The 11,887-nt window shown below is 32.0% G+C and overlaps 6 protein-coding genes and 1 long non-coding RNA gene across 13 annotated transcripts; 3 read left to right on the top strand and 4 right to left on the bottom strand.

Moving 5' to 3' along the window:
* Window positions 1-562: 562 nt before the first annotated feature.
* Window positions 563-2,050, bottom strand: LOC128883853 (uncharacterized). Of its 3 annotated transcripts, XM_054136672.1 has the most exons (7): window positions 1,910-2,050; window positions 1,718-1,833; window positions 1,634-1,669; window positions 1,482-1,573; window positions 1,308-1,421; window positions 1,151-1,240; window positions 563-1,052 (listed from the first exon to the last, which is right to left on the bottom strand). In XM_054136672.1, exons 1-7 carry the CDS (start codon window positions 2,016-2,018, stop codon window positions 563-565), a joined length of 1,047 nt encoding a protein of 348 aa, XP_053992647.1. In that variant the 5' UTR covers window positions 2,019-2,050. The 3 variants fall into 3 exon arrangements, with proteins under 3 accessions (XP_053992647.1, XP_053992646.1, XP_053992648.1); XM_054136671.1 differs by having other exon boundaries at window positions 1,482-1,669; XM_054136673.1 differs by having other exon boundaries at window positions 1,482-1,669; window positions 1,914-2,025.
* A 394-nt stretch (window positions 2,051-2,444) lies between these two features.
* Window positions 2,445-3,346, top strand: LOC128884120 (uncharacterized). The gene is made up of 4 exons (XM_054137203.1): window positions 2,445-2,749; window positions 2,823-2,952; window positions 3,005-3,122; window positions 3,176-3,346. Exons 1-4 carry the CDS (start codon window positions 2,620-2,622, stop codon window positions 3,344-3,346), a joined length of 549 nt encoding a protein of 182 aa, XP_053993178.1. The 5' UTR covers window positions 2,445-2,619.
* An 86-nt stretch (window positions 3,347-3,432) lies between these two features.
* Window positions 3,433-4,436, bottom strand: LOC128884119 (uncharacterized). Its single transcript, XM_054137202.1, has 3 exons — window positions 4,294-4,436; window positions 4,089-4,231; window positions 3,433-4,026 (listed from the first exon to the last, which is right to left on the bottom strand). The coding sequence occupies exons 2-3, from the start codon at window positions 4,227-4,229 to the stop codon at window positions 3,520-3,522; spliced, it is 648 nt and encodes a 215-aa protein (XP_053993177.1). The 5' UTR covers window positions 4,230-4,231; window positions 4,294-4,436; the 3' UTR covers window positions 3,433-3,519.
* Window positions 4,437-4,546: 110 nt separating this feature from the next.
* Window positions 4,547-5,497, top strand: LOC128884121 (uncharacterized). 2 transcript variants are annotated; one of them, XM_054137204.1, is made up of 4 exons: window positions 4,547-4,688; window positions 4,912-5,120; window positions 5,167-5,378; window positions 5,440-5,497. In XM_054137204.1, exons 2-4 carry the CDS (start codon window positions 4,917-4,919, stop codon window positions 5,465-5,467), a joined length of 444 nt encoding a protein of 147 aa, XP_053993179.1. In that variant the 5' UTR covers window positions 4,547-4,688; window positions 4,912-4,916; the 3' UTR covers window positions 5,468-5,497. The 2 variants fall into 2 exon arrangements, with proteins under 2 accessions (XP_053993179.1, XP_053993181.1); XM_054137206.1 differs by lacking the exon at window positions 4,547-4,688 and adding an exon at window positions 4,772-4,864.
* A 146-nt stretch (window positions 5,498-5,643) lies between these two features.
* LOC128884117 (uncharacterized) lies at window positions 5,644-7,769 on the bottom strand. Of its 3 annotated transcripts, XM_054137199.1 has the most exons (11): window positions 7,436-7,769; window positions 7,273-7,349; window positions 7,053-7,186; window positions 6,869-7,004; window positions 6,456-6,810; window positions 6,358-6,397; window positions 6,244-6,308; window positions 6,099-6,192; window positions 6,020-6,050; window positions 5,864-5,965; window positions 5,644-5,810 (listed from the first exon to the last, which is right to left on the bottom strand). In XM_054137199.1, exons 2-10 carry the CDS (start codon window positions 7,318-7,320, stop codon window positions 5,894-5,896), a joined length of 975 nt encoding a protein of 324 aa, XP_053993174.1. In that variant the 5' UTR covers window positions 7,321-7,349; window positions 7,436-7,769; the 3' UTR covers window positions 5,644-5,810; window positions 5,864-5,893. The 3 variants fall into 3 exon arrangements, with proteins under 3 accessions (XP_053993174.1, XP_053993175.1, XP_053993176.1); XM_054137200.1 differs by lacking the exon at window positions 7,436-7,769 and having other exon boundaries at window positions 6,456-6,792; window positions 7,273-7,421; XM_054137201.1 differs by lacking the exons at window positions 7,273-7,349; window positions 7,436-7,769 and having other exon boundaries at window positions 6,869-6,955; window positions 7,009-7,193.
* A 63-nt stretch (window positions 7,770-7,832) lies between these two features.
* Window positions 7,833-11,869, top strand: LOC128884115 (probable serine/threonine-protein kinase fhkE). 2 transcript variants are annotated; one of them, XM_054137196.1, is made up of 15 exons: window positions 7,833-7,871; window positions 7,916-8,037; window positions 8,082-8,693; window positions 8,912-8,959; window positions 9,011-9,079; window positions 9,133-9,201; window positions 9,266-9,364; window positions 9,413-9,529; window positions 9,584-9,706; window positions 9,768-9,879; window positions 9,947-10,010; window positions 10,082-10,169; window positions 10,226-10,337; window positions 10,388-10,534; window positions 10,581-11,869. In XM_054137196.1, the coding sequence occupies exons 1-15, from the start codon at window positions 7,853-7,855 to the stop codon at window positions 11,516-11,518; spliced, it is 2,739 nt and encodes a 912-aa protein (XP_053993171.1). In that variant the 5' UTR covers window positions 7,833-7,852; the 3' UTR covers window positions 11,519-11,869. The 2 variants fall into 2 exon arrangements, with proteins under 2 accessions (XP_053993171.1, XP_053993172.1); XM_054137197.1 differs by having other exon boundaries at window positions 7,854-7,871; window positions 7,930-8,037.
* Window positions 9,746-10,643, bottom strand: LOC128884122 (uncharacterized). The gene is made up of 4 exons (XR_008459245.1): window positions 10,505-10,643; window positions 10,272-10,447; window positions 10,090-10,192; window positions 9,746-9,964 (listed from the first exon to the last, which is right to left on the bottom strand). It is a non-coding gene; the product is annotated as an uncharacterized LOC128884122 (long non-coding RNA).
* Window positions 11,870-11,887: the final 18 nt, after the last annotated feature.

Below are 11,887 nucleotides of genomic sequence, written 5' to 3'. Positions count from 1 at the left end.
TACAAGGTAGGCGAATTCGGTCATACAAGGTAGGCGAATTCAGTCATGCAGGGTGGTCAAATGAACTTATATCATTGAATACCCTTTCACAACTGCTTTTCAATAAAGGCGTTTTTTTTCTACTCCATCGAGTCATCTAATTATTGTATTTTGCACAGCCTGGGCATTTAAAAAAAAATCAAAGCGTAAACGAAAAGTTTCTAGTTTTTTTATAAGTAATTAACGTTTTAAAAATTCTAAAATCTTTTCATGTTTAAATTTTTTTCTTTGTTGTAAGACAGTTTCATAAATTTTATTAAAAAGGCTGGAGACTTTATTAAATTGTTTAATTAAGTATTGTTCGTTCAAACAAGAATTCTCAGAATTTTTCAAGCACACTGCGGAATAAAAACAACTTTTAGTAACAACAGTAAAATATAATTAAATTTGATATTACGTTTAAACCTATTTATAAAATGGCTGCTTATGTGTCAATGTAAGAAAAATAACAAAAGTAACCGTTTGCGTCAAAAAAGAAATTAATGAGTAAATATTCACTCATAACGCAAAACATTAGAAAATTTTAAAATGTAGAAAAACTGAAAACTTCATGATTACTTTTACGTAATAAATCATTTTTTAGAAAAAAACACTGGTTCCAAAATAAAATACCTAATTTAAGATGAAGCATGTTTTGTAAAGAGTTATCATGTGATAAGAGCTGACTGTTACAAGGCTCGTTGCATAAATGCGATGGTGAGTCCACAAACAATTCAAGTAAACTTATACCCACGTTATTACATAAAAAGTGGGTGCTTAAGGAAAAATATGAGGGATCATTAGAGTGTGTGAATGTGGTAGGTGAAGCTGATTCAAAGTCAGGCCAAGCTGTTAACGGTTCTGCATCCTTTTTATAATTAGAGCAAGCCAGCATTTCCTTTGGAGGTGTTGGTTGGGTGGCAATTAATCCAGTCGAATTTAAAAGTGATTTCAGCAGCATATCTAAGAATAATCCGTGCGTTATAATAATTAATGTACTTTTAGGATTCATCAATGCATGAAGCCACAGTAACCTATTAAAAAACATATCATCATGAGACATGTATACTTTTTTCCTTCTTGTTTTCGTATTAGCTAGATTTTTTTTACAACGCAAAGTGATAAAGTGTACCTTGAAAAATTGCATGCTCGAGTATAAGCGTTCGCTGATGTTTCTCGACTCCCAAACCACCATCCATTCTTTTGAATATTCTGAGCCACGCTGAAAATCATAAAGATATGTCACGATGTAACGGATTCTAGGATACTAAATATAGCGTCTTATATACCTTACGGTCGGAAAACGTAAATAAAGAGCGTCTACAGTAATTCCGTTATGAAAGGATTCTGATTGATTTGACGGAGCCACATCATGCGAATGTTTCTGACTTTTTGAATCCTTACTATATTATTGGTGAAAACAATGTTGAACTTGATAATAAAAATAGAAACATTGCGTTCACCTAGAAACGACAGAATTGACACGGGAACCCGAAAAGACTCCTCCAGTTTCACATATAGACGGCATCACAATAATAGGAAGCGAATTGAATTGCTTAAAACAAAATGTTTTATAAAAAATAAATACAAAGAAACATGAGAACAAAATATTTACCTTTGACATAACTTGTGCAGTTTCCAATGCTCGAATCTGAAAAAAAAAGATTAAATGAAAATACAGGTAGTCTCATACGATCACCATAGGAGATGATAAGATAGCTAGAGGGGTGTCATGATTATGATGTTGATTTTCAGAACAGAGTTTTTGTATGTGATTATAAAGCCAAGCAGCGGCGAATTCCGCCTGTTGCTTTCCTGACAACGCGCACATATATTTCAAACAATTTTCTCTAAGAAGATTATTTGTATAGCCTAGAGACTAAGTTTTTACCGACTAATGTTAGTGGTGGATCATGATGACGAGAAACAAAGTTTATGTGCTCCGATTGATGCATAGCATTGTTCATACTCTGAGCATGGCGCACAAAATATACACGCATACCGGACAGAGTACATTAAGAAGGTGTTTGTCACTGATCTTTTCAGTCTGCCGATGCGTAACTTTAATTAAAAAAAAATACAGTCACAGACCCTCTTTAAATGTTTTTTATTCTAGGTTCAAGTGCCACTAGGAAAAACGAAAACTATTTACTGGTGTAATACTAGAATGTTCACATTAAAATCTAAAATAGAACACTAAAAAATTATTTTTGTATTGATAGCCATATAATTTATTATTAATTTTTGAAAATGGTTGATCCTTGGTGAAGCAGTTTAAATATTTTTTTGACATCTTATTCATTTTTAATTGTTAAAATTGGATTTCCAATTTTTTAAATAAAAGTACCACCATTTTGTTTTATTGTTTACGTATAAAAGATTCAATATAAATTTTAAAAATGGTATTGGTAATAAGAAGGGTACTATAGAATAACATCAAAAAATAAAAGTACCAGACTACTGAAGAAACTTAATGCACAACTCTTCTTAGTGTACCTGATCCATTTATGCTTTGAGGAAAGGCAAATGCAACTGTTAGAATACATTTTATTATAGATTGTGATTGAACTAGACAATTACACATAGTACGTGTAAGCAACTATGGCAGAACACTATGAACACGAACTAAAGTCAATTGAGCTACGTTTAAAAAATTGGTTTCTAACAAGGCGTGTTTGTATGGAAAAAGCAAGTGCTCTAAAGAATTTCTTTTCACAACATAACGTTACAGGTAGCTGAAGCCATTTTTTTTTCAAGTTATCTTTTTTATTAAATTAAATTTTGAGTAATTTCTTCTACATTAGTGTTAGGAGAAAACGCTTTTGAAAAAGATTGCTCTAAGACGGACGCTGTAATGTGGAACGATTTGACACAAGAAAAGCCTTTTATAAGCTGTCAACTTTCTTACAACGCACAATTGATGAAAGCTGAAATGTAGGCTTAGGATGCAATAAAGTAGTGTAAAGTAAATTGACGTGCATATTAGGTATATGACTATGTTTAAAAACTCAACAAATATTACGCATCCTTGCCGCCAATCAGGTGTTTCGTATCTTCAATGTATAAAAAATTCGTTACCCATTACCTCGTTAGACGATAAACAAGTAGTAGAAAAAAATTAGTTTTTTTCTTCATTATTTTAAAATGATTTCCACAGAACCAGTGTGACCGTTTATTTGATACTTTTGCGTTATGCCGAACGCAATTAGCGGATTTACAAAAAAAAAACCTCGATTCGTCATTAAGGAATCAAGACATTGAAGATACGATGGCGGCTGAATTGTTCAGAAAACGGCATGAACTATTATCCAAAAGAACGAATCAATAACGACACCATAATATCTACATTCCTTTCAACAATTATCTCTGAGTTAATTTTAATTGCTAATTTTTTTTATTTAGCAACTACATAAATTACACGGACGTTAACTATTTTTACCAGTGCATTTTCAAATTTTTTTTTTTAGCTAATATAAAACAATTGCACAAAAAACATGAAAATTAACGATTGGCTTTAGCAACTCTTTCAATTTCATCTTTTTTCTTAATTGCATAAGAATTAGAAGATCCTTTAGAACAATTTATTATTTCATCCGCAAGACATTCAGCAATTGTTTTAATACTTCGGAAAGCAGCGATTCGTGCACCCGTTGTTATTAAATAGATGGCTTGATTAACACGTCGTAATGGAGACACATCAACTGCTTGACGTCTTACAACACCCGCTGAACCTATACGAGTCGAATCTTCTCTAGGACCTCCGTTTTTAATAGCTTCAACCAAAACGGCAATAGGATTTTCTTGAGTAAGAATTTCAATAATTTCAAAAGCATGCTTCACAACGCGAACGGCTATAAGCTTCTTTCCGTTGTTTCTTCCATGCATCATTAAGGAATTAACCAATCGTTCAACAATTGGACATTGAGCTTTACGAAATCGTTTCATTTGGTAACGTCCTGCTGAATGCGGAACATAAACACAAGCACGATCTCGTAAAGCAATGTAATCCTTGAAGAGAAAAAATGATCTTGTTATAAAAATATACTTTAAGCATAAATCATTTATTTTACCACTAAGGATAAATCATCCACTTCAAAGCCCTCATAACTCCAACGTCCGAACAATTCAACCTCATCCACTGGCTTAGCTAAAACACTAGCAGTGTCAACAAAGGAAATTTCGGAAGGTGTACTTTCAACTTCTGTTGCCATTACTGAAAAATTCAAAAAAAATACATCAATCATTTAAAATGGTCAATTAAAAAACACATCTTACTTCAAACCGCTTATGTTTCGATCACCAGACAATTTGAAGCTAAAACCGACCGGTTAAATAAATTGTTCACCTTCTATATCAGTCAAGGACAAAAACAGATTTCTTTATAGTAATCAAAACATTGAATTGGGACGGTTTTTTTTTCGTCCCAGCTAACGAAAACAACACATACAGATTTACACGTATCTAAAACATGCATTTTACTGATTTTTGACGACTAGCAGAAGCGCATGTCAACTATATAAATAACATCCCTTTACCATTCGTTTTTATTTTTAATTACCGGTTTTATTTACAGAAGTATCGTTTATATAACGGGACTATAAGACCCCCAAAGTACATAGATCAATTTTCGTATATAAACGCATAATTTTTTACTGGATTTATAGAATTAGGTATGTAACGGATTAGGTGTAGACCACATTTAAAGATTGTCTCATAACTTTTCTTTAACTACCAATTTTCTTAATATACAAGATTAATGTAACGTTTTCGATGTAACGTGTTAGAAATTCACATTAAAATTCTATTCATGATTAGATCAATTCATTTCTTCAATTCCATTTTAACCGTCTGTTTATTTTCTTTTAATGCAAATATTTCTTTTTTTTTTTTCAGCTTTAATGGAAAAAATAGAAAAAATCCCCTCCCCGGTTCCCCCATCCACGGAAGAAACAAAGTCAACTAAAGCTAAGGGCCAAATTGCGACACCAGAACGCGCTGAAAATTCAATCCATGTAGGGACTCTTCGCGGACCAAAATTTTATTCACGCTTAGGAACAATTATGCTTAATGGCTCCGGTGGTCGACCCCCAAAACATGAAGAGGTTAGCTTTTTCCACTATACCAATAATTTATGCATACTTTTTGTAGATATTAATGACAGGGTTGGGTTTGGCTACCCGTTGTGCTATAAGCGCAGCATGCATAATGGAACGTGAAAAAACCGGAATTATACGTCACATTGAAACAAGTTATTTTGCCTCAACACGAGTCACGTCTAGTAGAGTTCCCAAAATAACAATTACCATTGTTAGAAACTCTAACGCTAGCAAAGTTGAGGAGAATATGAATGAAAGCAAAGAGTAAGAGTTCGGTTGTATACGTGAACGTTGAACTAAAGACTCAATTTTTTTTTAACAAAAGGTCTGGTGAAATAAGAGTTTTCATATAAATTACCCTAACAAATTCAATTCTTACCAAATACTGGAAAATTCTTACTCTGTGTGTCATATTTGGTGTTTAAACAAAAATAAGGAGCATTCGTCTTTTTCTAGTAATATGAAAAGACGTAATCATTTATAAAATCTAGTTTCTTACGCGTATTTAGTACCAATAGGTTTTTTTTTCTTAATCAATGTATTTAACTTATTACAGTTGCATGGTAAGTGAGCGATTGACATTTTGACAAGCTTAGTAAATGAAAGTCAGCATTAAATTCAATTTTATTTTTATTAAAACAATTTTCAAAATAATGCGTTACTGTTAATTTGTTGAAAATTCTTTCAAGGCTCAACCTACAGTAATTTTTTTGAACTTTTCATTCATGCACTTTTATCGTAAAACTTACCAACTTCTTAAAAAAAATATCTTTTGAGTGTCATGATTCTGGAATATTATCACTAAATCGTGTACTAAAGCTGTCTATATGAACGATAGGTTCGAATTGCTCCTATACAAGTCAATACAATGATTTTTTTTTAAAACATATTATTAATCAACGTACCGGATGATGGATAAGTTCGTCAACCGACGTACTGAGAAAATATTTAATGTCATACGCTAAATTAACCTTTTTTCCTTACCACTTATTTAAAATAAATGTAAATACAATGTAGCTGCAATAAATTTGGAAAACGCAAATTAGCGCGAAAGCTCCAGAAAACGCAAATTTTATAACTGAAATCCATTTTATAACAGTGGCCTTTTATGAAAAACAATTCTACGTACCATGCTTAATGACTTTAGTTGTAGCAGAAACTTCTTGTTGCAATTCTCTAGGTAAGCCATACACCCTAGAAAAAACTTTTTTTTTTAAAAGCAAATACAGGTATTAATACCTACTCAGGAGGAAGTTCTGCCTTTGAGACTTCATCTGCTTCACCTGAAAATATACACAAAAAAACTTTTGTTAACCTGTTAAAATTCAATTTTTCCAATACCTTCTCTCTCTAAACCGTGAGAGGGTCTTCTCATATCTGCCCATTCCAATTTCGATAATTCTTCATCAGATATATCTTCTCTCTGAATTGTATGATGTGGTGAAATTTCATGCTCAATACCAAGCCTTTTTTTGTTCTCTAATGGCTTTGTAATAATAGACATGGAATTATTGGATATTTTTTGAAGAAAGGATAACTGGGGAGAGCTGGAAAAAACATTGATTTCTTCATTTTTATCTAAATGATTTGGAAATGATCGTAAAACATCAACGTTGTCGTCAATTTTTTTCTCGTTAGTTTTCATCCCAAAACGTGGCAGATAACTAAATTTTTCAAACTGCACCTTTGTCAATGACTAACCATTTAGTTCAAATCAAGCGAACGTTTAATAATTTGCTTTGATAATGACTTACGTCCAATTCCACTGGAAATAAAGGCAAAACATCAATCAAATCCATTAGAATTAGTAGCGTGACAGCTATGCAAACTCCTACTTGTAGCTTATAAATCCATATTAACCAATGATTTCGTTTGTACATTCCGTAAACCCTACATGTATTTATTCATTTAATTTCGATTAGAATTGGCTTTTTCTACCCAAACAAGGCGCTTATCAGAAAAGAAATCAATATTTCTATGTGAGCTATGTTAACCAAGGGTCGCTGTTTTTTTATAATACCCCACATGATGAATCCTAGCAATATTTGTGATGCAGATGTCCAGATACAAGCCTGTGTTCAAACGTGAATGAAATTGTTGTAACGAAGAAAATTTATTAAAAATCTAACAATAATATAACGTCATAACAGAAACATACTTGTAGTAAGGAAAAATGTTTTTGTGTGTAACTCTTTTTTACAATCATATTAAAATTTTCAAACCTTTTCTTCTACTCTACAAACATAAAACCTTTGTAGTCTATGCTTTAAGAGGGAGTTATAAAACCAGAAAAATTAAAATAATTAATTAAAATTACGTACAACTTGAAAAAAAATATTTTGTTGTTCATATTTGAACACAGTTTATTTTCTCTTTTTATAACATCACAAGGCCGTTTTGTTTGAATTATGTTCATATATTGGTCAAATTAATGGAAATATATTAAAAACAATCAACAATGGTTTTTTTTTGAAGAAAAAAAAAGAAAACATCTTTTACTTTATAACGTAATCTTATAAATTTTACATTTTTCTGACATTAAAACTAATTGAAATTTAAACATAAGCTATAATAGCACTGGCACATGTAGCATTTAACAAAAGCATTCTAAACTAAAAACCCCTTTACTACAATTGTTTGTCATGCCTTTTTCTTTGTGGTAACCACTGACTGCAAATGTTGATTTTCACCAAAGTTTTAGAAATGAAGGCATATCTTCCCCGCCTACGCATCCCAGGATGAATTTTAAATCTAATAGTAAGCTAAAAAATAAAAATACATAAAACTAGATTTTTTATTAGATCTGAGTGGTAAGTACATAGTAAAATGTCAGATGCCCAATATGAAGAAAGAGCTACAAATTATAGCCGCTAACAATCAAAGCGATTTTTCTCATTCACCAATGCATGGGAGTACAACAAAAGTAGGTTTTTCGAAAAAAGGAAAATAGTAAAAAATTATTTTCAGAGATTATTTGTCTTTTCCAAAAATCGATTTGTTCATGTTAAAGATGAAACAGATCAAGTAAATACATTAAAGACGCACACGAAAAGTTCCATATTAACAGCGCGTCCAAACTACACACCGAGTATACCCATTTCTAGCATTCTTAAAAATAAGACCCTAAAGATAGCATCTTTAAAGAGTACACATCCACTCAAAATAAACAATGATCAATCAAAAGAAACTCTGGGCGGTTCTACGAAAAAGAAACCAGAGAATCTTTACATGAAATCCTTTCATCAAAACAATAAATTTTTCAATCGTAATTTATTGAAAGATCAATGCAACAAATTGCTTGATTCATATCACTGTCTGCAATACGATTATCCATTTTTATGTAACAAATTGGACAAACAAAAAGAAGGACGCGAGATTTTTCGCTCTGAAAAAAACAAGGTTCCGTGGTATAAAAAATTTTTAGCAAAGTGTCAAGCAACAACTGCAACGCCTCCTAAATCATCACCATTTGTTCAAAAACCGAATCCTCCCGTGAGGTCCACAGATGCAGTATTAGAAACAATGGATAGGCATTTATTAGATATACACTCGACAAATCAGTGTTATTTTCACTACTCGGTAATTGCTGTTACTAATAACCTATCTTTCATTTTTCGTATGTTAAATATTATTACTTTCTAATACATTCACCGCCTTATGCTACCAATTGAATGATACTTTATGAATTTCGTGCCCACTCACGTCTGTTTCCTAATTCACTGGCATATCTACCGTATTAAGCATACCTTTAACTAATTTACTTTAAAATAGCGTGTTCATATCATAATTATTTTCAGCCTAAAACAAGTGTTTTCAGCAAATGGAGAGTTATCAACACACTAGGGGTAGTCATGGCCAAACGTTAAACTATTGTGTATATTTTTAATCTCTTGTAGTTCGGTACCTTCGCTAAAGTGTACAAAGTGCAGCATCGTCACTCAGGAAAATTAGCGGCAGGAAAACTAGTAAGATTATTTCACATATGGTAATACTGTTTTTTTCTTATAACAAATTATAGTTGGAACCTCAAAAGTTTGATATGGTAACGCAGGAACGTATCAGTGAAATGTTTTCTAAAGAAATACGAGTACGTTATTATTTAAAAAAGTAAACTTTTTTCACGTATAAAACAAATTTGTTATTTCCTTTAGTATCTCGTAAAATGTCAATGTCCTGGTGTTGTAACTGTTTACGAACTTGTTCGTGGTTTTGAAGGATGGCTTTTAGTACAAGAACTTGTTTCTGGCGGGGTAATTTTTCTGTAGTAATAATAATAATAGAAAAATATATTACTATAGACCCTATGGGATGATTCAAGTTCACAATGTGAAATGGAGCAGTTTCTACTATTTTCTCAACTGCTTCAGACTTTGCTGACATTGCAAGAAAGAGGCATTGTTCATCGTGATTTAAAGGTAGTGTGATTATGATGGTACACAAAAAAATTTCATTTAATGAACATTTTAAAGCCAACCAATATATTAAGATTTAAACAAGGTGGACGCCTGTGTGTAACGGATTTTGGTTGGTCGGAGTCGGTAGAAAATTTGAATAATTATAATCATGAGCTTCCAGGAACTATAGAAATTAATGTAAGTAAATTTCGATTTATAAAGTTTGAATCTATATAATTTTGGTTTTACATGATTCAAGCCACCTGAAGTTTTACAACATCGGAATGATAAATGTCAAAAAATCGACAATTATGCCTTAGCCCTTAATATGATGCTACTCTTTAGCCATCAGTTCATTTGTCGTGACGAGAGTATGCACAGGAAATCAACGTTACCATAGATTACTTGTAATCATCATTTTATTGGTTGCTTTATCAGAGTTATCTACAAAAGACGCTGCAAGACAAATGTTAAAAAGTATTGCTTTAATACGTAATGGGAGGTACTATACGCATCAATTCTAACACATAAATTATCTTCAAAATAGCTAATTAGCTTATTTTAATTTTTTAGACCACTACCTGGTTTCTCTCAAGACGCATGGACGGTTTTCTTAGGGTTATCTGAATTTCAAGCAAAACAACGCTTTTCACTTTTAGAGGTTATTTTATGACCTTTTCTATCCTGAAAATTTTAATAGTTTCATATTTAAATTAGGTTGTGGAATCATCATGGTACACACGAATGATGTGTAACCTCATACATCAAAAGAGCATTTCAAATGGTTCCCATAATGCTATAGTTGATTGTAGTTCCTTCTTTTGGCATGGTAAGAGTACCAATGTTGGAAGTAACTATTTATTTGAAATTCATTTATAGAAACTTTGCGAACCTTAGCACGGCAGCTTCACACCTACATTAAAACGGCTCCAAAATTATCTGTGTCGCCATATAATACAAAAAATAACAACGGACGTTTTGGCAACTCAAAAATACCGTTTGATATTTACACCAAAAACTTAACAAGTTGGTTTATTAGGCACATATTGACGTTGACAAGTCTACATTTTAGGTACGCAAGGTATTGCAAATGATCATACAAGGCTGAATCCAACGAGAAACGAAAAGATTGACGAGGATGATTATGGGAATATCTACTGTTCGGACGCTCAAAGCACAACAAATAGTAGTAAGGTGTATGACGTTGATTCAGAATCTGTTGCTAGAAGAAGACAGTGGAATCGATGGTTTAATTGCTCATCTAATAACACAAGTCAAAATTTAGAAACGTCAAGCGTTTCACCTTTAGCGAAAATTGGGGTTGAAAGTGTGACAATGGATTCTTTGGTTATTAGTTTAAAAAGTCCATACAAGTGTAAACATGGCCATAAAAGTTTAGATGGTAATATTTCAAATAAACATGAAAAGTCTGAATCAAACAAGTCATTTCAACTAAGTTCACTAGACCAATCTGACTGTTGTAGTCAAAAGCATTATGTAGAAGACAAGCAAAGAAAAGTGGTTCCACCCTTATCCTTTGATAAACTTGCAAATTTTAAAAAACGCACAGAAATCGACGCCTATAACCAAGACGATTACAGACTTTCATTGATGCACTTGGTTACACACAGGTATAACGGAAACCAAAACGATTATTCCAGGTGCTTTGATCGCCACAAAATAAATGATTACGCAACAACGTATTCGAAAACATTTCGACTAACCGAAAAAACTTCATATTGTCCTCCGATTGTGTATCTTTATAATAAACAAGTTGACGAAAACTGTCTTAGCGAAAAAATGCCTCCTGCAGTTAATATAGCTCACAGAATTAAAAAAAACTCAAAATTACACAATTTTCATACAGAACTTCGCTGCCGTCAAAATAACTCTTACCTACCAACACATCTTAAAGGTTCTGTTGATGTGTCCGAAAATTTTTATCAAAATCCCTTAAATACATCGAGACTAGGACTGGGTTTACCATCCACCACACAATCAGCGAAATAACTCATTTTCTAATAATTTAAAATTTTTTCAAAAAATATGCTATGCTTTATTTTTTTTTATCAAAAGCATCTATTCAATAGAATAATGACTTGTTACATTCTACCATTTTTTATTAAATATTTTCTTTTGTTTTAACAATGTCAAGATAGAACCTTACTGTAATGCTTTTTCTAATAAAAGGCTAACCAATGTATTGTTTATATCCTCTCATATACTTAGTGTGTGCTGATTATATATTTTTCTACACTTTTTGCACGAAGGATCAGTTTAACGTAAATTACAAAGTAGATTGTTTTGATTAAACACATTATTAACTTCCACAAATGGTTTACAAGAAGAAAACTTGTTTACTGCAATGCTGATCTTTTA

The sequence above is a fragment of the Hylaeus volcanicus genome, unplaced genomic scaffold, assembly GCF_026283585.1.
Source record: "Hylaeus volcanicus isolate JK05 unplaced genomic scaffold, UHH_iyHylVolc1.0_haploid 12237, whole genome shotgun sequence".
Taxonomy (NCBI): Eukaryota; Metazoa; Arthropoda; class Insecta; order Hymenoptera; family Colletidae; genus Hylaeus; species Hylaeus volcanicus.
The sequence above is the reverse complement of the archived record's forward strand: the minus strand, read 5'-3'. Positions and strand labels throughout refer to the sequence as shown.

What these genes read in the sequence shown, in the direction of transcription:
- LOC128884117 (XM_054137199.1), bottom strand. Translation starts at nt 7,320, where the DNA reads ATGATTGTAAAAAAGAGTTACACACAAAAACATTTTTCCTTACTACAA. An exon ending in TATTTCCAGTGGAATTGGAC is followed by an intron (nt 6,811 to 6,868) that starts GTAAGTCATTAT and finishes CTAAATGGTTAG; the next exon opens with TCATTGACAAAGGTGCAGTT. An exon ending in ACATTTATTTTAAATAAGTG is followed by an intron (nt 6,051 to 6,098) that starts GTAAGGAAAAAA and finishes ATATTTTCTCAG; the next exon opens with TACGTCGGTTGACGAACTTA.
- LOC128884120 (XM_054137203.1), top strand. Translation starts at nt 2,620, where the DNA reads ATGGCAGAACACTATGAACACGAACTAAAGTCAATTGAGCTACGTTTA. An exon ending in CAATTGATGAAAGCTGAAAT is followed by an intron (nt 2,953 to 3,004) that starts GTAGGCTTAGGA and finishes CGTGCATATTAG; the next exon opens with GTATATGACTATGTTTAAAA. An exon ending in CCTCGTTAGACGATAAACAA is followed by an intron (nt 3,123 to 3,175) that starts GTAGTAGAAAAA and finishes TGATTTCCACAG; the next exon opens with AACCAGTGTGACCGTTTATT.
- LOC128884115 (XM_054137196.1), top strand. An exon ending in TGTTTTCTAAAGAAATACGA is followed by an intron (nt 9,202 to 9,265) that starts GTACGTTATTAT and finishes TATTTCCTTTAG; the next exon opens with TATCTCGTAAAATGTCAATG. An exon ending in TAGTTCCTTCTTTTGGCATG is followed by an intron (nt 10,338 to 10,387) that starts GTAAGAGTACCA and finishes ATTCATTTATAG; the next exon opens with AAACTTTGCGAACCTTAGCA.
- LOC128883853 (XM_054136671.1), bottom strand. Translation starts at nt 2,018, where the DNA reads ATGCGTGTATATTTTGTGCGCCATGCTCAGAGTATGAACAATGCTATG. An exon ending in TCCACCACTAACATTAGTCG is followed by an intron (nt 1,834 to 1,909) that starts GTAAAAACTTAG and finishes GCGCGTTGTCAG; the next exon opens with GAAAGCAACAGGCGGAATTC. An exon ending in CGAGCATGCAATTTTTCAAG is followed by an intron (nt 1,053 to 1,150) that starts GTACACTTTATC and finishes GTTTTTTAATAG; the next exon opens with GTTACTGTGGCTTCATGCAT.
- LOC128884121 (XM_054137204.1), top strand. Translation starts at nt 4,917, where the DNA reads ATGGAAAAAATAGAAAAAATCCCCTCCCCGGTTCCCCCATCCACGGAA. An exon ending in GACCCCCAAAACATGAAGAG is followed by an intron (nt 5,121 to 5,166) that starts GTTAGCTTTTTC and finishes TACTTTTTGTAG; the next exon opens with ATATTAATGACAGGGTTGGG. An exon ending in AATATGAATGAAAGCAAAGA is followed by an intron (nt 5,379 to 5,439) that starts GTAAGAGTTCGG and finishes TTTTAACAAAAG; the next exon opens with GTCTGGTGAAATAAGAGTTT.
- LOC128884119 (XM_054137202.1), bottom strand. Translation starts at nt 4,229, where the DNA reads ATGGCAACAGAAGTTGAAAGTACACCTTCCGAAATTTCCTTTGTTGAC. An exon ending in TGGATGATTTATCCTTAGTG is followed by an intron (nt 4,027 to 4,088) that starts GTAAAATAAATG and finishes TTTCTCTTCAAG; the next exon opens with GATTACATTGCTTTACGAGA.